The sequence below is a fragment of the Mastigoproctus giganteus genome, chromosome 11 (genome assembly GCF_048544385.1).
Source record: "Mastigoproctus giganteus isolate SK-2022 chromosome 11, ASM4854438v1, whole genome shotgun sequence".
Classification (NCBI taxonomy): domain Eukaryota; kingdom Metazoa; phylum Arthropoda; class Arachnida; order Uropygi; family Thelyphonidae; genus Mastigoproctus; species Mastigoproctus giganteus.
The window spans coordinates 58,766,700-58,790,114 of record NC_143585.1 but is presented as its reverse complement, the minus strand read 5'-3'; the positions used below and the strand labels follow the sequence as shown (position 1 = coordinate 58,790,114).

The following is a 23,415-nucleotide window of genomic DNA, read 5'->3' as shown; positions in this document are numbered from 1 at the left end:
ATTCAGGACGGTAACATCATTCACAATATATCTTCTGTTAGTGAGGATGAAGTCGATTTCATTAGTTGTTAATCCATTTGGACTCTTCCATTCATTCACATTCATCTTTAGTCCAAAATCCTTACTAACTGTGCATAACTGATTAAGATTTTCCTCTAATTCTTTGGGATCGTGGCTTATAACCACAATGTCATCTGCAAATCGTAAATGGTTTAGGTACTCTCCGTTCACATTGATTCCTTTCTGCGACCAGTCTAATCTTCAGAAAGCTTCCTCAAGGGCAGCAGTAAACAACTTCGGAGATATTGTGTCTCCTTGTCGAACTCCTTTCTCGATTTTAAATTTGCTACTGTCTTTGTCTAGTCTAATAAAGGAGGTAGCACTCTCATATATTTTCTTCAAAATCATAATATATGGGGTATCTATGCCTTGTCTTTCCAGTGCCCGAAACATTGCCTTATGCTGTATGGAGTCAAATGCCTTTTCATAATCCACAAATGTCAGGCATAATGGTGTTTTATATTCTTTTGCTTTCTCCATTAGCTGTGATATTACGTGAAGGTGATCCATAGTTGAGAATCCTGTCCTAAAGCCAGCTTGCTCTTTCGGTTGATTCTCATCAAGTATTCTTTCTAATCTGTTAGTAATGACCCTTGTGAACAACTTGTAGATGTGGGATAACAAGCTAATTGGTCTATAATTTCCAATTTCTTATTTATCTCCTTTCTTATGCAGCAAAACTATGATTGCATTATTCCACTGCTTAGGCGTCACATCCTTTTCTAATGCACTTTGTGAAGAGCCTTGCCAGTTTTTGTGTTATGTCTCTTCCTCCCAATTTTAACAACTCTACAGTAACTTCATCTTCCCCCAGGGCTTTCCGATTCTTCATTTTCTTCAATGCATGTTCTACCTCATCAGGAAGAATATCGGGTATGTCGTATGTGTCGCTACTTTGCAATCCATCTTCCCCACTGCTGGTATCATTTCCTCGCTCCTTGTATAATTCTCTATAGTAGTCTTCTGCTATTTGAATTATGCCTTCTCTGCTGTTTATAAGTACACCATCGTTATTCTTCAGTTTCAGTATCATTTGTCTTTCTGTATTACTGCTCACGGCTGCTGATTTAAATCCTTTGTTTTCCCTTAATGCTTGTTCTACTTTCCTTGTGTTAAATCTTCTTATGTCCTCTCTGAGTCTCTTTCTAATGGCTTTGCATAACTCAGTATACTCAATTTTCTCCCTGTCAGTGTTTTTCTTGCTCTTCATTTGTCGTCTTCGGTTCATCATTACAAGTGTTTCTTGACTAATTTTTTCTTCTTTTGATTTCTGTTTCCCTATAGGTTTCTTGGACTTTATCACTTTCAGAAAGTTGTAATATTCCTCGTCGATATCTTAGCATTAGCATTAGTAGAGGCATTTGATGCAAGAAAGCAAGCTTATGCAGCATCAGCCAAAAAAAAAAAAAAAAAAAAAACCACTTCCACTTCACCCTCTGTTCTTTCAAAATACCTGTCCAGCTGGGCCTTAAACTTATTTAGGCTATCAACCTCCACCACAAGGGATGGAAGTCTGTTCCACCAACCAACCACCCGCTGGCTAAAGGCAAATTTCCGCACGTCTATCCTACATCTGTCTTTCCTCAATTTGAATTTATGCCCTCTCAGGTGATTATTCTGAGCTAGAGGAAGAATCCCATCAGCATTGAGCATGCTTAAACCATTCAAGGCTTTATACACCTCTATCAGATCACCTCGCTGGTGCCTAGTCTCCAGACACTGTAATTTGCAAAACTTAAGCCTTTCTTCGTAAGAGCACCCCTTTGTTCCATTCACTAATCTTGTTGCCCTTCTCTGTACTCGTTCCAGCAGCTCTACATCCTTCTTGAAATGAGGCCTCCAGACCTGTATACAGTACTCTAGGTGTGGCCTGACCATCGCCTTATACAATGGAATAATCACCTCCTTATCCCTGCTGGAAAAATTGCTGTATATCATTGACAATACTCCATGAGCTACTCTTGCAGCCCGTCTGCACTGCTCATCGAACTTCATATCTGCCTGCACAACCACCCCCAAGTCCCTTTCATTCTCTACCACTGTCAGTGTTGTACCACAGAGTTGATACGTTGCTCTGGGGTTGCTGTTTCCCATGTGTAGTACTTTACATTTGTCAATGTTAAACTTCATTTGCCACCTCTCAGCCCATCTGCTCAACCTTTCCAGATCCTGTTGCAGCAGCATAGTGTCAGTAGTGTCCTTGACAACCCTGCCAACCTTTGTATCGTCTGCAAACTTGGACATTAATCCCGATATACCATCATCAATATCATTTATAAATACAGAAAACAATAATGGACCCAACACTGAGCCCTGAGGGACTCCACTAATAACATCAGTCCACGATGAGCAGTGTCCATTGATTACCACTCTCTGTCTTCTCCCCCTCAACCACCCCTTTATCCATAGCAGCAATTTGCCTCCAACGTCACACTGCTCCAATTTGTGTAGCAGTCTTCCATGTGCAACAGTATCAAAAGCCTTTCTAAGATCCAAGTATATAATATCAAAGTTATTCCCTGCATCCAGTTCTTTTGTGACTGCATCATAGTATCCAATCAAGTTGGTCAGGCAAGACTTCCCCTTAACAAAACCATGCTGTGTCTGAGCTATAACTGAAGTCTTGTCTAAATGATCCTGCAGTGCGTCTTTAACCAGTGCCTCCATTAATTTTCCTGGAACAGAAGTTAAGCTCACAGGTCTATAATTACTTGTGTCAACCTTTGATCCTCCTTTGTGAATTGGGGTCACATTTGCACATTTCCAGTCTATGGGTACCTCCCCTGAGTCCAAGGATGCTCTCATAATTATGGCTAAGGGTTTGCTTACTTCCTTTGCTGCCTCCTTTAATATAACTGGATAGATCCCATCCACCCCGGGTGCCTTTCTTGTGTTTATCTTCAACAGTTTCTCCTCCACTTTACTCCCAGTTATTTCAAGATTCTGTAGCTTACTGCTAGAGTTGAATACACCTCTGGCATTCCCCTCGCTGAATAACTCCTCATGTGTGAATGTCGATGCAAAATATTCATTTAGTTTGTTAGCTACCCGAGCAGGATCATCAACACTTGACCCATCAATATCAAGTGGACCAATCTGATTCATCCCTGTCCTTCTAGAGTTTACATAAGTAAAGAACTCTTTGCTGTTTTTCTTTGCATCCCTTGCCAAGGATTTCTCGTAATCTGCCTTCGCCTGCCTAACCTCCTTTGTAACTTGGTTGCATATCAACTTGTATCTATCAAAGGCTTCTGTGTCATGTGTTAATTTGTAAGTATCCCATGCATTTTTCTTCTCTGCCATATGCCTCATTAGTTCATCTGACATCCATTTTGGCCTAAACCTTGAACAATATTTCTTAATGGGTATGTAAAGCCTAGTAGCTTCCAAGATAAGTTCTTTGAATGCTTCCCATTTTGAATTTGCTGTTGGTAACATCATCAGTTGGTCCCACTGTATAGAATTTAAATACTGTCTCAGTCCATCGTAGTCGCCTTTACGGAAGCAATAACCCTTCCCTTTATCCCTAATGGTAGTTACCTCTTTGAGTAAATCCCACTTCAGCACACTGTGATCACTGCCACCTAGTGGTTCATTTATCTGCAGATTCTTAATGCATGAAGAATCACTGCTGATAATCAAATCAAGAGTATTACACCCTCTAGTTGCCTCCCGAACATGCTGATGTAGAAAACAATCATCCAATAAATCCACAAAAGCCCTGCTAGTGTGTGAGTAACCAGCCCCCAAATTCCAGTCAATATCTGGGAAATTAAAATCTCCCATTATAAAACTCTCTGATTTACTGGCCCACTCTATTTCCCTGTACAGTTCCTTATACTCATCAGAGTCATTAGGCCTATAGCACACTCCTACTCTCAATTTTGATCTCCCAATGTTTATGTCACACCAAACTGACTCCACACTGCACTGTCCAGCGATGTCGACTGGCTTCACTTCCTTGGTTTTTATGTGTTTCTTAACTAATAGCATAACACCTCCCCCCTTCCTATCCTGTCTATCCTTTCTGTAGACGTTGTACTCCCCAAATTGCAGTTCCGCATCCCTTATATCTGTGTGACACCACGTCTCTGATATCCCAACAATATCTGCCTTCGATGTTTTGAGCAATACCTCAAATTCATCAAATTTATTTACTAAACTCCTAGCATTGGTGTACACGCAAGTATACCTGCACCTGTTTCTATTCTTAGCTACCCTAACACAACCCATGTGTTTACTTGTACCGCAATGGCTCCCAGCAGTCTCTGAAATACCATGCATCTTGTTTTTCAGGCTTCTGCTCATTCTAATAGAAGCAGTGCAAGAATCTCTTTCACCTCTGCCAGTGGCTACTGTCAATCTATTGGTCTTTGTCTCCCCCCAAGCTAGCAGTTTTCTGACCCACCTAACACTGCCTCGATAGCATCAGCAAATATTCTTGCACCCTTTCTATTTAAGTGTATCCCATCCCTGTAGAAGCAATCTCTCCTGTTAACAAGTAAATCTTGGTCCTCAGCAGTCTGTAGAAGCTCAAACTTGTTCTTAAGTTCCAGTACATACTGCTTTTTCTCCTCCTCTGTTATCTCAAAGACCTTTGTATTATTTACTCGAGTCAGTTTTTTCCTTTCCTTTCCTACATCTATATCAAGTGTACATCTTACCATTCTGTGATTACCTCCAACATTTACCTTATTCAGGACGGTAACATCATTCACAATATATCTTCTGTTAGTGAGGATGAAGTCGATTTCATTAGTTGTTAATCCATTTGGACTCTTCCATGTCCACTTTCTGTTCACCCTTTTCTTGAAAAAAGTGTTCATTACTGACAGTCCTCGAGATTCTGCAAATTCCACAAGTCTTTCACCTCTTTTATTTCTTTGACCAATTCCAAAATTTCCTATAGTTCCTCTTTCTGCGCTGTTTTGCCTTTTTCCAACCTTAGCATTGAAGTCCCCCCATAATAATAGTGTAGTGGGTTTTCTGCTCATCTAGAAGACTCTGAATTTCGGTGTACATTTCTTCAACCTCTTCATCATCATGGCTCGATGTTGGTGCATAAATCATTATAATCTTTAGGCTGTACCTCTTAGAAATCTTGAGTATTAGCCTTGACACCTTTGGTGATGTACTTTTGAATTCCAAAATGTTGTTTTTAAAATCTTTATGGACTAGAAACCCAACTCCACCTTCACTCCTTTCATTGTTTCCATTGGTGTACAGCAGATTTCCACTTCATAAACTCATAAGTGATTCATTTCTTCTTCTTGTTTCAGCCAAACCGATGATATTCCAATTCACATTTTCTAATTCCTTTTCCAGCTCTAATATCCTGTCTTCACCGATGAGTGATCGTACGTTATAACAGGCCAAGTTCAGTTTCCGTGCATGGCAGCCTGGTCGTACCCAGAGATTCTTAGCACCCTCTGCTTCCACTCTGATCCTCTCGCTGCCGTAAGAGGGAGAGTGAAAGCTGCTGGGGACTGAGGGCCATTTGTATTGTTGTCCTCTCATGCTGGAGGGTTTGGTCTTTTTCTCTTCATGCTTACCAGGCGTCTTGAAGAGAACCACTCTACACGTTCGTTGCCACCTAAGTGACATAACAGGGCTTACCATCGAGAAGGTGTGCATGAGTGGATTTTAGGGAGGCAGGCCAACCGGACTTCTCCTAAATCTTCTGTAATAGAGAGATATTGGATCCATCAGTGTTTTAGGCTGAGTGGACCCATTAGGCCTATAACACACACCTATTCTCATTTTTCCTTTCCCAGTGCTTATGTCACACCAAACAGACTCAACATTGCATTGTCCACCAACATCAATTGGATACACTTCCTTAGATTTTATGTGTTTCTTAACTAGCAGCATAACCCCTCCTCCCTTTTTGTCCTGTCTATCCTTTCTGTACACATTGTACTCCCAAAATTCCAGTTCTGCACTGCTTATGTCTGTGTGACACCATGTCTCTGATATCCCAACAATATCTGCCTTTGATGTCTTGACTAGTACTTCAAGCTCATGAATTTATTAACTATACTCCTAGCATTGGTGTACATGCAAGTATACATGCACCTGTTCCTACTTTAGTTACTCTAACACAGCCCATGTATTTACTTGTTCCGCTATGACTCCAGGCAGTCCTGGAAATCCCCATTACCTTGAATTGCAGGCTGCTGCTCATTCTAATAGAAGCAGTGCAAGAATCATTTTTGTCTCTGCCTGCGGCCAATGTTACCTTTTAGTCTGTGTATCCCTTCACAAGCTAGCAGTTTTCCAACCCACCTAACACTGTCTCGATAGCATCAGGAAATATTCTTGCACCTTTTCTATTTAAGTGTACCCCATCCCTGCAGAAGCAGTGTCTCCTGTCAAGAAGCACAGACCAGGCTAAAACAAATTCTACCCCTGAAGCCTTGCACAATCTCTCCAGGGCCAAAGTGATCGACAAGGCCCTGATCATATACTCTCTCCTATCGTGTCTGGGCATAATTCTAGACACTTTCACATTCAACCCTAACTTGTGACTTTTTTTTCAACATTGACTTGTACTTGTTGAGTAAATGTGCAGATCTCTTACTCTTAATGTAATTAGTTCCAATGTGTACAACAATATCACCTTTCGTGCAGATATATCTGCTCTACAACCTCATCAACTTCTGCCCCTGGCAGACATACCCTGGTCCTGTTCCACCTATCCTTGTTTCATAGTATATTCCCCATCTACTTGACAACAGAGTCACCAACAATAACTAGTTTCTTTGGGACCAGCGCATTCTGCCTTGGAGATTGCTTCTGTGTTGCCTGATGCACAGGAGTGAGCTCTCCCATTAATCTGGGCAGCTGAGAGCTTGATGGGGCCCCTCATTAATTTCTTCATGGGCATTTACCCTATACCTCAAGCTATCATAGATGCCCATCTGAACGCTAGACACCTAGCACACACAAAGGGTTCCTCCTTGGCTAGATCATGACCTGTTTTAGAAAGGTCGGCAAACATTTCACATTTTTCGAGAGTGTGATGCGTTGGAGAATTGCCCCATTCGTTTCTCACCTGAGTCACCGCACTCTTACTAGTCTGCGATCTTTGCTTTGCAGCTCCAGTCTGGGTTATGATTTCCATTTAAATACAATTTAATTAACAATGAAATTTAATAAAATTAATATTTTTTATTAATTGATAATATTACAATAAGCTAACAGATTTCTAATACAGTGCTTCGTATTACGCTATCTAGTTTTACTTTATACCTTAAGCTATCAGTTCGAGATATATATATATACGCTATGCTATTTCTTATCGACTACAATATGGCTGCTAGTTCAACAGTATTGGCGCCAACACCGGGAATCATAGCTTCCAAAAATCGCTGGTTAAATTCAAAATAAGAAGCTAATGAATGCTACTAAACCTATTTAATATCTTTGTAAAACACAATGTACTATGTTAATTAACAAAGAATACGGTAAAAATTAAAAATACTTATCTCTTTACAGTAGCCAAATATATCTATATCCTTCTATATATCCACTGATATCATTGATAAATATACAAAACAACAATGGGCCCAACACTGTACCCTGGGGACACCACTAATGACATTAGTCCATATAGAGCAGTACCCATTGACCACCACTCTCTGTCTTCTCCTAAGTTGTTAAAAACATTTCTTGCAATTTGAAAAAGAGAACATTACTACATTGTAATGTTACAATGTAGTAATGTTCTACTAGTACATTACTACTAGTTCTACTAGTTCTACTAGTACATTGTAGTAATGTACAACTGCCTTATTCTAGTAGAGCTATAAAGCAATAGTGCAAGTAGTGCATAGCATCAGTGATCTCATGTGGAGACCTTCACCACAAGTTATCCTGGTATTATACTATGCACTTTAAATAAAAAGTACTAGCCCAATGAAGAAATGTGCAGCTATCTATTAGCATTAGTAGTATAAAATGAATGAAGCTTATACTGGATCAGCAAAATGAAAACAATAATAATAAAAAAAAAATCACAACAAGAAAACTTCCCATATTACCTGTCCATCCACTGCAATAATTTTTCTACTTCTTCCCTGAATTTATTCAAACTATCCACTTTCAAACCAACAGTTAGAAGTTTGTTCCAACAATCAACCACCTGCTGGTTGAAGGTAAACTTCTACTGATCTATCCTATAATCATCCTTCTTCAATTTTAATTTGTCTCCTAAGCTGATGGAAGAATTCCATCAGCATTCAGTTTGCTCAGTCCAACCAAGCCTTAAACACTTCAATAACATTGCCACACAGATGTGAATTTTGTTGCCCTACTCAGCACTCACTCCAGCAGATCCACATCCTTTCTAAAATGTGGCCTTCCCAATTGCCTTGTACAATGGGATAATCACCCCCTTATCCCTGTTGGCAAACTTCCTGTACATTACTGGCATTACCCAGAGACCTTCATATCAGACTTTACCATTATCTCAGGGTCATTTTCATTTTCTACTACCTTGAATGATACCACACAGTTGGTATGCTACTTTGGGATTACTGCTCATACCCATATGCAATACCTTGCATTTGTCAACAGTAAAATTCAATTGCCATTTCTCAGCCCATCTGTGCAATTTTTCTAGACCTTGTTGCAGTAGCATACCTTGATTACTGTCATCATCCACCCTGCCAAACTTTATCACATGCAAACTTATATCGAGCCTGATATACTGTCATCAATATGATTAATACATATAGATACACTATCATCTCTTTTAAGGAAAACTATCAAAAGTTTGCTGAAATCTAAGTATATGATATCAAAATTATTTTAGAGTTCCACAGTATCCAATCATATTGGCCAGACAAAGATTGCGTGTTAACATATCCTTGCTGTGATTGTAGTATAGCTACACACCTGTCTAGATGATGCTGCATTATTTCTTTAAATAGTGACTCCATTATTTTCCCTGGTACAGAAGTTAAGTTAATAGTTAATTGTAAATACTCATGTCACTCTTTGATCTTCTTTGTGAATTGGAGATATATCCACATATCTCCAGTCCACAGGAACCTCCCCTGAATCCACAAATGCTCTCATAATTATGGCTAATGGTTTGCTTACCTCCTTTAATGCTTCCCTTAATATAACTGGACAGATCCCATCTTTTCTATGTTTGGCTTTAAAAATTTCTCTTAAATTTTCCTATCAGTTACCACAACATCATTTAGCCCAATGTTAGAGTTTCAAAAACTTCTGGCATCCAATTCCTTAAAGAATTCTTCATGTGTGAATGCAGATGTAAAATACCTATTCAGTTTCAGCAATCAAAGCAGGATCATCAACAGATAAATCAATGATATCGAGTGGACCAATATGATTCATCCTCTTTCTTCTATATATGTAAAGAAATCTTTGCTATTTTTGTTTGAATCCTTTGCCAAAGATTTCTCATAATCTTCCTTGTGATTTGATTGCAAACTAATTTATAGAGTAAACCCTCGCTAACCTGGTTACAGTTAATCTGGATGTTGGATAATCCGGATCGAAATATGAAAAATTCCGTTCGTAGTTGAGTACTTTGAAAGACACACAGGATTTAGGAAAGTAGATGAGTAACTCTCACTGCGTGCTGATTGACTGCACGCAGAGAGAGAGAGAGAGAGAGAGAGAGAGAGAGAGAGCATACATTACATTGTCTTGCATGTTGTTTAGGATCATTGTTGACTCTGAGTCGGATGGACATTATTACTTATATTGTATCATTTGCATACTTCTTTATATATATACATATGTACATAAGTTAACATATTTTATATAATTATTTAACTTTAACTATCATTAATAAACTAAAAATGAAAGAACAACTTAAAAATGCTGTTCCTGGAAAAAAAAAATGCTGAAGAATTTGGTATTGGCCAACAGGCAGATATTAAAAAACAAAAAGAATCTATAAAGACATTTCTTTTAAAATTCAGTGTGGGGAGTGATAAAATCAGTGTATCAAACAGACATTAAAAAAGCCAAAAGAAGTATTTCTGGAAGAACCTGTATTTAAATGGTATACCCAGCAAAGATCAAGTGGTGTTGGCATGCGACACCAGTGCCACCTGATAAATGTATTGTCTTTTTATAGTTTTTAAAATTTATTTTCATCTGCATTAACTATCATTAATTTTTCATTTATTTGTTTTCTAAGTTTTTTTGTCTTTTAGGGCTATCTTTTGCTTCACTAATCCGGATGACCTCTCCCCCAATTACTTCGGATTAGTGAGGGTTTACTGTATTTAAAAAGTATACCATTCCAATTAAAATTATGCCAATTAAAACTGAAGCTAATGTTATAAAATAAAAAATGACTGATGGGGGCTGGGGGATGTTATGCAAAATAGCATACTTACTATCAGGATCACCTTCTTCTTGATTACCAAGAAAGCTCAAATTAGTAATACATGATGTGCTAAGAAATTCCTCAAGAGTGCCTAAAGCAACTCTAAAAAAAATAAACAAATAAAAATAAAAAATAAAACTAAAAAGAAAAAAAATTACAAAATATGAGTGCATCTACATACCAACAAAGTATTAGAATAATTTAATGGAAGAATCAGAAAAAATAAGGAAAGATAATTATAACTATCTAAAAAGTGCTTATGGCAGCCCTATATAAATATTAATGCATACATTGCAAGATAAAAAATATAGTTAAGTCAAGCAAATAACAAGACTAATGCAAAAATCAAAGAAATACACAAATGATGAAGGTCTAGAAGAAGAAGAAAGTTATATGAGTGTTGTAGAAAGTTTTAAGATTAAATGAATAAATCTTTTGTTCCAATCAAAAAATTAAGGAAATTTAGAGCAGCACTCATTGACAGGTGATAAAATGATATGAGGGAAATGTTCTTTGAATGGCACTACATCAACTTGACCAACTATAAAAAAATTAAATGAAAATAAAATATTACATCTCTTTAAAAACCCATAAAGGCTTGAGTACCTGACAGAATCATAGCATCAGACGAATGCTGTAACTGATAACAAAAAATGTCAATTCAACAATGAATCTAACTTGAAGTTTGACCATAATGCAGCGAAAGACAAAATTGAAGTAGATTGATGTCCTTGCAACACTATTTCAAAGTGATAAGAACTATAGATCCATGTATTGCATGTTTTAAATTATATTCCCTCTCAAGAGAGAAAATAAATTAGGGCATTAGATGGAACAAAAAATGCATTTAAGCAGAGTAATCTTAGAATTGTCATATTATACTAACAAAATAATGGAATAATTAAATGGAAAAATAAAGAATGAAAATAAAGTAAGCTAATTATATTTCACCTTCCCTTTCCTTTTTTGTCATTTCTTTATTTTTAGCTTTAGCATTGTTCTCTGCTTGACCTAGCCATTCTATTTTTCTTAACCATATGGTGTGTTTTTTTTATACACCACCCTACCATTAATATCCAGACACATTCACATCTACAAATAACCTTTAATTACAGGAAAAACTAATAACATGTGCTGAATATTTTAGCCTTTATGACAGCCACAGCCTAGTTTTTTTGGGCAGTCTCCTCACACATCACGATGTGAGAAGCGACTATAGAAAAATCCAGAGGTTTTCTATAGTCTTAGGGCTGTGGGCTGGTTAGTCCAAATTTTTGATTCTCATATCCTCAAACCAGTCCACCATAATGAGAGCAGTATGATATGGAGCCTTCTTTGACATGTTGCCACAATGTAGACAATAATACGTTATTGTCTAGATAGACCTCAGCATTCATGGTTTGTCCAAACCAACCAATGGGCCCAGCCCAAACCATTAAAACAGCTCCAGATCATACTGCCTCTGCAAAACTTCATTATTCAGATGATACAGTCCAGCAGTTAGCTTCCTCCAGGCATCTGCCACACCTAGGCTCAACCTGGGTGTGGCAGATGCCTGGAGACTGGCAGACCACGTACCATGACATATCACTTCAAAGCATGGCTTTCCATTGGCCTATGGTCCAAGAATGACAGGCCTTACACCAAGCTAGATGGAATAAGGCATTAGTCAGGGTAATTAGTGACTTGTGGATGGCTGCTTGACCATGGTAACCTAAATCATGAACCATCATGCAATGTACTCTGTAACAATCAACATGCATTCCAAGCAGATGGTTCCTTGCGGGGCTCTCCTTTACATTTCATCAGCTTCTGAGGTTTACCAGGTCACTTCCTGATGGTTTAAGCACCAGTCTGCTTCTACTTGCAGTTCACATTATCAATCATTGAACTAAAGATATTTAGTACCATTGAAATGTCATGTACACAGATCGATTGCTTATGTGGTACCCTATTATCATTCCACACTGGAAGTTGTTAATTCCGTCGATCATGGAATCTTGCATTCACAATCATATTAATTTCTCTCCCTGAAGGACATTATTAAATATAATAATATTTATAGTTGTGCCTAGCATGTGGTGCTTGGGGGACGGGGTAGGATATGACCAAATATTAAAGGAGAGGTGTCTGGTCATTAAAGGTAGGGTAGTGTGCTCATGTATCTATGAGGCACATAGAAAATGTTCCTGGAATTTTACTATAAGTTTATTGAGTGAACAGTGAGCTTAATAACCTAATCACCTTCAGAATACTTTCCTTCTGCGCACGCACACGTACACACACACACAATTTCTCCCTGGGTCTCCCCAAACTTTGAAACATTCTTTAAAATTTTGTTTTTTAGCATACACACATGGGCCACTTCATTATTTTCTTTGATGTCATCCACTGTAGTGTAAAAAAAAAAAAAAAAAGAAGAAGACCCTGAAGCCCCATTTTCAGTTTAGGGTACAGCCAAAAGTCAGATGGTGCAAGGTGAGTGTGTGTAGAGAGGGGGGGGGGACTGCTGCATGAATGTAACTTATTTTGCAGCCAAGAATTACTGAACTGCCATTGTCATGTGACTGGGAGCAGAAAATGGGGCTTCAGGATCATTTTTGAAGTTGTCTTCACTTCATATTCTCATGTAAAGAATCAAAACCTTAATGCAGCAAGCAGTAGTAATGTTCCTCCTCTAGTCACAAATTTTTGGTGCACTATGCCCACATCATCAAAAAATGATCAGTGTGACTTTGATGTCAAGATTTTGTTGGATGAGGCTTCTTGGGCTGTGGGGACATTTTTGCCTGCCATTTGGATGATTCCATCTTGGTCTTGGGATCATAGGTGAACACCCAACTCTCATCCCCAGTGACCACTTTTCTTAGGAAGCTCAGATCCTGCATAGATTTTTTAAAATCATCTGAGATGTCTTTCCTCCAATTCATTTGATCATCCAACAGCAAGCATGGAACAGACTGCAAGCAGTGATGCATCCCTAAATCTTGCACCAGGATTATGTGTACTGAGCATACACAGTCCAATATCGTTTGTTTTGTTTGCTGGTTATTTGGTTTTTAGGAGCATTAGCAACTAAGGCCATATTGCTCTGGGATATGCGGTGGTGATTCCCTGACCTTTCCGCACCCTCCGTATTTGGTGGTGATGGGCTCGAACCCCGGTCTAATCAAGAAGCATGTGTTACGCACTGCTGCTCTTTCCCACCTGGCTACGGAGACGCCCTCCCAGTCCAATATCATGAGCAATCTCAACAACAGTCATTTACCTATCATTTGGCATGATTCCTTCACTTTTGTGACATTTTCATCATTTCATGATGTAGAATGGCATCCATTCTGTCTATTTGTAACCCAATTAAACCATTTGTAAATCACTATTTTCTTCAAAACATCATCTTCTTAAACTTTTTTGCAATGCTTGCAGTGTCTCTCTAGCACTTTCCCCATATTTAAAGAACTTTGCTACCATATTTGAAGAACAAGCTGCAACCTTCTGCACTCAATCAGTTCTGACATACAAGCCAGTTCCCACTTGGCATTTGAGCACACAAAGGACAACATGATTGTCCCATGAAACCTTATGGCTGTAGTACAAAATATTTAAATATCAGAGTGATATTCTGGGAACTTTTTGAATGTATTATGTATATAAATGTGTGCGTGCACGCATGTGTGTATATTTTCTGTGGTAATCCCAGAAAAACATGTATGCCATATTCTGTATAATAGTGCATTACATTCCTGTATAATATTACATCAGTAAAAAAAAAAAAGTAAGCTGCAGCCATTATCAACCCACTTCAGGATGGAAGCCTCCTCAACAATTCATGCTGAGGGAATCAGTATTATACCTCAATTATCATTTTTCAGCACATCCACGTAGCATATTTTTGTTCTGCATATGTATTTGAATAACCCCACCTGCTGGTTCCACAGAATTTTTTTTTTTTTTTTTTTAATTTTTAAAATGATTTTTTATGATTTTAATTTTTTTATTTCACCTAGGTGAAATAAAAATTCCTCCCTTTACCCCTGACAGAAGTTATTTCCTAAATAAATCCCACATCAATATACTATGATCATTGTCATCTAGTGGTTCCTTTACTTTAAGATTCATTTAATGAATTATATTATGATTCTACTGACAGCAAAACCAAAAATACTTTTATAATTTGGTAATACAGAATTCTCCAGAACAGAAACAGAAAATAAAAAAAGATGTAACAAAACTTTAAGCTATAAACTTCCAATAAACTAAACTAAATTAAACTATAAACTAAATTATCAATAAAAATTCCAAACTTCAAGTGTGCAAGTCAAAAATGTCGTGGCAGCAGCACATTGTTATAAAGAGGTCACTATGTTGTTTTGGGAAAAAAAGTCGATAAATTGTTAAAAATTATGCACTTTGGAATGGAACACACTATTTTAATTATATAAACAATCAATAAATATTTACATATATTTTTTAATTGTGATGCAATTAAAGAGTACATGCACTGATGCTCAAGATTAAATATATCCTTAAAAAAAAAAAAAGAAACTGTAAATAAAGGAGACTCTTTAGTCTTAATAATTTTAAAAAAGCAATTATTAAAAAAAAAAAACAGTTATGCATAAGTATGGCCATGACATTATTATTATTACTAGCCATATAATGCAAGGAAGCCTGAGGCTTATGCCGCACCGGCTAAAGAAAATTTCCAAGTTACCCTGTGTGTGTGTGTGTGTGTGTGTGTGTGTGAGAGAGAGAGAGAGAGAGAGAGAGAGAGAGAGAGAGAGAGAGAGAGAGAGAGTGAGAGAGAGTCAGAAGTAGAAGAGAATCACCAAGAAAGAGAACAATGATGATATCCAGCTCAGGACCCTGGGTGTGCTAAGCCTAAACCTCACCAGATGTGAGCCCCTTAAATCTCTCATTGTTGGCCTATACAAAGCAACAAAAGCAAGAAATATGATTATTGTGCCTTTGCTAATGCTAATTCTTTCTAAATAATGATGTACACAGACAGTATGAAAATAATAATCAGGGAAGACTAAAGTTCGTGTGCTCACCACTTCAATTTTAGTTTCTTTTTTGGATGACAAATTTCACCAATTTGTCTACTTAACAGTTAGACATTCAAGCTCGGGAAAAACTGCATTAGGAAAATAAAATACAGATTCTTAGATACTAAAAAAAATGTAATAACTTCTGTTCTATAAATTAAAAATTATTTACCTTGTGCCACTGATATAACCACTCTTCAATTTCTTTATTGTAGATATCATAGCTAATGGAACTTTACCTAATTCTGTTTTTTTCCAAGAAAAAAAAATTTTTTTTTTACAAACATAAAACATAGTTTTAAATAATTATTAGTATATATTAAAGAAAGCAATATTAGTATTGGCAAAATGATTCAAAGAAGTAAAGAATATGCAGCATAAACCTAAAAAAATACAGACCAAAAATTAATAAAAAAAATTGCAAATTGTAACCCTTTTCCAAACATAACTTTTTATCTACTCCATTTAGTATTTATTCAATATTTCTAAATTTATATAAGTTTATTGTTACAAAGCATAGTGGAAATTTGTTCTTGAGACCAATTATTTTTGATTAAAATCAAATTATCTTGTATTTTGTTTTGTTTTTTTTTTTAATTAAAAACCTGAATGCAAATATGAAGATACTTGTTGTGAAGATACTTGTTGATGCTAGACTTGAATTAAGACAAAAGAAAGCAATAATCTTGATCTGACTATTAGCAGTGATTCATCATGCATTAAGAACATAAAGATAAAGAAAGCACTAGGTGGCAATGATTATAATATATAAATATACTTAAAGATATACAAGTTGAATGGAACTTGTGGGTTGGTCACTTGCATGCTAGCAAGACCTTTGGGAATTTATTGGAGGATTGTTTTCTACAGCAACATGTTCAAGGGGCAAACAGAGGGAGTAATATCCTTGATCTGATTATTGGCAATGATGATGCATGCATGCATTAGGAAATTGCAGATGAAGGAACCACTAGGTAACAGTGATCAGTGTACTGATGTGTGATTTACTTAAAAATGTAATTACTATCAAGGGTAAAGTTTTGGTTTTCATAAAGGTGACTACAGAGGTCTCAGACAGTTTCTAAATTCTATAGAGTGGGATCAACTGATGACGTTACTAACAGGGAATTCTAAATGGGAAGCCTTCAAGGACTTAATCTTGGAGGCTACGAGGCTTTTCATACCAACTTAAGAAATACTGTAGAAGGTTCAGGCCAAAATGGATGTTCGATGAATTAATGAGGCTTGTGGCAGAGAAGAAAAATGAATGGGATGCATATAAAATTATCAGGCAATAAAGAAGCCTGCGAAAGATATAAGCTAGTCTGTAATCAAGTCACAAGGGAGGTCGGCAGGCAAAGGCAGATTACGAGAAATCTTTGACAAAGGATGCAAAGAAAAACACCAAAGACTTCTTATGTAAAGTCTAAAAGGAAGGGGATGAATCAGATTGGTACACTTAACATAGATGGTTCGACGATTGATGATCTTGCTCAAGTAACTGAAAAACTGAATGAGTATTTTGCATCTACATTCACACATGAGGAGTTATTCAAGGAGGGGAATGCCAGAAGTTTATCAAACTCTAACAGGGAGCTAAGTGATTTTGTGATAACTGAGGCAAAGTGGAGCAGAAATTGTTGAAGTTAAACACCTGTGGCAGATGGAATCTATCCAGTTATAATGAAGGGGGCAGCAAGGGAAGTAAGCAAACCCTCAGCCATAACTTTGAGAGCATCCTTAGAATCAGAGGAGGTCCCCATGGACTGGAGATGGCAAATGTATCCCCAATTCAAAAAGGGGGTTCAAAGGGCAACACAAATAATTATAGACATGTTAGTTTAACTTCTGTTCTGGGGAAAATAATGGAGTCACTAGTTAAAGAGGTGATACAGGATCAGCTAGACAAGACAGCACCAATAGTTCACACACAGCATGGGTTTGTTAAGGGGAAGTCTTGTCTGACCAATTTGATTGGTTACTACAATGTGGTCACATAGGAACTGGATGCAAAAAATTATTTTGATATCATATACTTGGATTTCAGGAAAACTTTTGATACTGTTACATGGAACACTGCTGTACAAATTGGAGCAGTATGGCATTAAGGGCAAGTTACTGCAATGGATAAAGGGATGGTTGAGTGGGAGATGGCAGAGAGTGGTAACAAATGGACAATGCTCTACATGGACTAATGTTATTAGCAGAGTTCCCCAGGGTTCGGTGCTAGGCCCATTGTTGTTTTGTGCATTTATCAATGATATTGATGAATGTATATGGGGCTTAATGTCCAAGTTTCCAGATGATACAAAGGTTGGCAGGGTTGTTAATGACAATAAAGACAGTATGCTACTGCAACAGGATCTAGAAAAGTTAGGCAGATGGGCTGGCTGAGAAGTGGCAACTGAAGTTTAACACTGACAAATGCAAAGTACTGCATATTAGTAGCAGTAACTCAAGAGAAACGTACTAACTCTGTGGTACACTCAGGGAGGTAGAGAAAAAGACCTGGGGGGGGGGATAAAATTGCGCAGTCAGATATGAAGTTCTCTGAACAGTGCAGATGGGCTGCCAGAGCAAGTCATGGAGTTTTGTCAATGATATATAGTAATTTTGCTAGCAGAGAAAAGGAGCTGATTATCCCTTTGTATAAGACAATGGTCAGGCCACACCTTGAGTACTGTGTAGAGGTCTGGAATTCTCATTTTAGGAAGGATGTAAAGTTGCTATAATGAGTACAGGAAGGGCAACAAGATTGGTGAGAGGAACAAAAGGGTGCAATTATGAAGAAAAGCTTAAGTTCTGCAAGTTGCAGCATCTGGAGACTAGGCACCTGCGAGATGATCTGATTGAGGTGTATAAGCTCTTAAATTGTTTGAGCAGGCTCAATGCTAACGGGATACTTCCGCTTACTCAGACTAAGAACCTGAGTGGGCATAGATTCAAATTGAGGAAACACAGTTGTAGAATAGATGTGCAGAAGTTTGCCTTGAGCCAGCGGGTAGTTGATTGCTGGAACAGACTTCCATCTGTTGTTGTGTAAGTTGATAGCTTAAATAAATTTAAGGCTGAACTGGATAAACAGTGGGAGTGACTGGATGTGTGAAATGGGAAGGTTTTTTTTTTTTTTTTTTTGGCTTATGCTGTATAGGCTTGCTTTCTTGCATCATATGCCTCACAACTAATGCTAATGCTAAAAGCAGCAAAAGACCTCTTTACTTATGTAAACATAATACTTATGTAAACAATATAACTATTATCAAGAGTAAGGGGAAGGAATTTAAATTTCACAAAGGGTGACAGCAGTGGTCTTAGGCAGTTTCAGATTCCTTTCATTAGAATCAAATGATGACATCAAAAAATGCAAATTCTAAATGGGAGGCATTGATGGAAGTAATCATAAAAATTACTAAACTTTTTATACCAAGTAAGGTATGTGGATTCAAAAATGGATCAAACAAACTAGTGGTAGGCAAGAAAAATGACTGGGATAATTATTATTATTAGCCATATGGCAAGGAAGCCTGAGGCTTATGCTGCACCAGCCAAAAAAAAAATTCCCGAGTTACCCTGAGAGAGGGGGGGGGTCAGAAATCACCAAGGAGAAGAATGGTGATATCCAGCTCAGGACCCTGGGTTTGCCAAGCCCATACTCACCAGTTGTGAGCCCCTGGGGTTCATAAATTAGCAAGGCACATGCAATCCTATAGCAAGTTCAAACTGACCAGTGTGTACCTGCAATGAAGTCACTAAAGTCGTTAGGTAAGCTACGGCAGATTTTGAGTACTTGGCAAAGAATGCCAAGAAAAGTAGTATAGAATTCTCTGCTTATGTTAATATACTAGAAAGAGAGGGATCAAAAATATTGGTACACTAGATATGAATGGCATAACTACAGTTCATGTTGCTGAAAAATTAAATAAATATTTTGCATCTACATTTATGCATGAAGAAGATATTAGGGATGGGAACACCAGAAGTCCATCAAGATTTACCTGAAGGTAAATAATTTTATTATAACTCCGAAGAAAGTGGAAGACAAATTGCTAAAGCTAAAAACAAATTGCTAAAGCTTATGCTAATGGTATCTATCCAGTTATACTAAAAGAAGCATCAAAAGAGATAAGCAAATATTTCATATCGATTATGAGAGAATCTTTAAATTCAGGGGAGATTTCTATAGATTGGGGTTGCAAATTCATTTCCTATTCAAAAAGAGAGGAAATCAAAGGGTGATGTGGCCCATTATAGACATGCAAGTTTAACTTCTGTTCCAGGGAAAGTAATAGAGTTAGTGGTTAAAGAAGTACTGTGGGATCATCTTAAGAGGAAAGGATATTTACAGAAATCACAGCATGGATTTGTTAAAGGGGAGATCCTGTCTGACCAGTCTGATTAGCTATTATGATTAAATAATAAAGGAACTGGTGGCAAATAACAAGTCTGCATCATATCTTTAGATTTCAATAAAGCTTTTAACACTTTTCCACACAAATGACTGCTGTACAATTGGAGCAGTGTGGCAAGAGGAGTAAGTTACTGCCATGGATAAAGAGATGATTGAGTGGCAGATAACAAAGGCTGGTTATAAATCAGCACTACTCTTCTTGGATTAATGCTATTAGTGGGATTCCTCAGGGTTCAGTGCTGAATCTATTACTGTTTATAACCAGGGACCTATGGCTGCCTCACCACTTTGCCCAAAGTAAGGCATATTAAACATGTTCAGCCACACCAGTCTTGCACAATCAGTCTTGTGATGCAGTGAAAATATGAGCAGTCACTCAGTTAAATACAAAGCTGTTTAAAACTATATTTTATTACAATACAGTCTTTGATTTTTTTTTTTTTTTTCTGGATCATATACAAATATTTATTATTATGTTAATTGGTTTTTTTTTTAGGAGCATTTGCAACTAAGGCCATATTGCTCCAGGGATATGCGGTGGTCATTCCCTGACCTTTCCGCATCCTCCATATTTGGCAGTCATGGGCTCAAACCCCGGTCTCATCAAGAAGTGTGTGCTACACACTGCCGCTCCTGCCTACATATACAAATAGATGAAAGCTGTATCGATATTGTTTGCAATATCAATACAACACTGGATCAACCCATGCTTCACATAAGAAGCTACTGGGCTGGGAAACTTTTCTTCATAAATTAACAGTGACTCCCAAAGTCGATGACTTGAGAAATGCAATGGACAGTCCTTTGCTCTTCAGAAAACTGCCCCTGTCATAAATCAATTACAACTGCCTGAAATAATTTCTATATGGTAAAACAACTATTACACACGACTGTTTACTGTTTTAAACCTGGTTGGAGAATGCTAAGTAATTTTATGGACCTGAAGTGAAACCTTATCCTTTCAAACAAGTAAAGAATAAATGGTCAATGTTTTTTTTTTTTTGTTTTCATTATATGGTGCAATAAGTGAGTTGAAAGAACAGTTTTAAGCGGGAACGACAAATATAAAATAAGTGGAAAAGAGAGGGTTACTGTTTGCCATGAGTTTCCTTTCGTTACTTCAGTGGTCCATAGAATTCTGGTTAATGGATTGACAGGTAGACTGAATTCACTGAATTTAGGATACTAAACAAATGGAGGAAGATCACTGATTTTATTGACTCTATAATCACTGAAAATTACAGAATTATTTTTATTAATTTAATTTTTATAACAAAGTTTACATTTGTTGCATATACTTCTTTAAACTATAAATAACATTGGATTGTTTATATTGGAAAATGCTTCATAAGTTTAGAACAGATATTTTAACAAACTTCTGGTACAACCCTTCTTAAGTTGGGGACTTAGTATATATTTTATTTCTGCTGTATAATAAAGTTCCATTTAATGAATTTTCACCCTTACATTGTTGATAAATTAGGGAACAAAGCAGCAAGATCGCATAATGCTTTTAACATTTAAAAAATTTCTAAAGAGCCAAAATTTGCAAATCAATGTAGTTGTCATTTTCAAGATGTACAGCTGTCAAATTTATTTAAAAAAAATCTATAACATCGATGTTTTTTTCAAAACCATGTTTAAAATAAAATTGCAGTATGACAAGGGTTACCAGCACTGAAGACAGTGAAAAGAACACATCTAAATTGGTCTGTCAAAAATTTTAATGTAGAAGAGATGTTACATCTACAGCTGCCAGGTGATGTAAGAGAAATTTATACTGTCACATGCATATTATTTGCACGTGACAGTACCGTCACGTGCAAAGCAAGTTTATACAGGATGGGGGGGCAACACTTCCCATCCCACCTGTACATCCCTATAAGAGTTTATCCACTTCTTCCTTGAATTTATTCAGGCTACCCACCTCTAACAACACAACACCAGATGGAAACTTTTTTTCAACAATCAACTACCGTCTGGCTGAAGGTAAATTTACCCACATCGGATGAGCGTAAATTTACTTTCAACCATCACATTTGACTTGCAATGATCCTTCCTCAATCTGAATTTATGGCCCCTCATGTGTATGTGTGTAGTTTGAGCAAGAGGAAGGATTCCATCAGCATTGAGCTTATTCAATCCATTCAAGGCCTTATACACTACCTTAATTAGATATCTCTGATGGTACCTAGTTTCCAGTGAAGCAATTTGCAAAATTTAAGCCTTTCCTGGTAAGAACACCCGTTTGCTCCCACTCAAATTTTATTGCATTTTATTTCTCTGCACCCATTCCAACAGATTCATGTCCTTCCTAAAATGAGGCTTCCAGACCTGTTTGCAGTACTCAAATGTCATCTAATCAGTGCCTGATACAATGGGATAATCGCATCCTTACCCCTGCTAGCAAATTCCTGTATATCACTGACAAAACCCATGAGCTGTCCTAGCAACCAGTCTGCACTGCTCAGCAAGTTCACGTCTGACCATAATTACCACCATGACTTTTTCATTCTTCTCATTCTTCACTGCCCTGAGGGTGGTACCACACAGCTGAACCGTTAATCTGTGATTACTGATACCCATATTCAGTACCACGCATTTGTCAATATTAAACTTCAATTACTACTACTTAACCCATCTGCCTAATTTGTCTTGATCTTCTTGCAGTAGCATATCCTTATTACGGTGATAAATTACCTCTCAAAACTTCGTTATCATATGAAAACCTAAATATTAAGTCAGAAATGCCTTTGCCAATATTGTTAATAAATACAGAAAACAACAATGAGCCCCTCTTTTTCCATCAGCTGAGCAAGCTCTTGCTCACTTTGAATTCTTTCTCATATGCTTGTACTCCATGCTGGTTGTCTTAAGTCTTTCTTAGTTTTTTTAAATTGACTCCTGATAATTTCACCAGATACTGCTGTTCCTACTGCATGTCCTCGAGTGAAGCATGTGGACATGGCCTTATCCAGTGGGCTGTTGCTTGCTGTCTTAAGCCGCTTTTGCTGAAGACTTTCACTAGCATCAAAGTTATTTGTAGCCTGCCGCAGGTTAGCTTAATCTTTTATCCATCCCTAAGAGTAGATTCCACCACATTTGTTTTGAGACATCTGTTTTGAGATGCATCTTCTTTTCTTTTTTACTTTTGAGAACTTTCTATGGACATTAATTTTTTTTATTAAAAGGAAAAGAAAAGGAAATAAAAATTTGAAAACACACACTAATATTATGTAGAGTAAGCTTAGATACTTCCAAATAGCAGATGTAAACTTTGCCACTGTTGCATTTTTCGAGAACAGCTTTGAGTTTATTTGCATCACTGAACTTTCCTTCTAAAACTGTAGTAAAATCAATAAGTAAAATAAAGATAAATAAAAATAAAGTAAAATAAATATAAAGTAAAATAAAATAAAGACAAAAAAAAGAGAGAATTATTATTTTACTATTATTGTAATTTAGTCATAGGTTGCCTCCAACCTGAGCTATATTTGCCTAATACAAAGGCAAATGAAGCATTAAGA

The 23,415-nt window shown here is 37.1% G+C and overlaps 1 protein-coding gene across 2 annotated transcripts in view; it reads right to left on the bottom strand.

Annotated features, from left to right (window-relative positions):
- Window positions 1-23,415, bottom strand: part of LOC150078032 (putative phosphorylase b kinase regulatory subunit alpha) — a 608,767-nt gene that overhangs the window by 245,587 nt on the left and 339,765 nt on the right. For both annotated transcript variants that reach the window (XM_090384728.1, XM_090384727.1), the window contains exons 18-19: window positions 15,653-15,725; window positions 10,443-10,534 (exon numbers count right to left, since the gene is read on the bottom strand). In XM_090384728.1, the coding sequence (XP_090240854.1) occupies window positions 10,443-10,534; window positions 15,653-15,725 (165 nt within the window). The remainder of the gene's footprint in view (window positions 1-10,442; window positions 10,535-15,652; window positions 15,726-23,415) is intronic.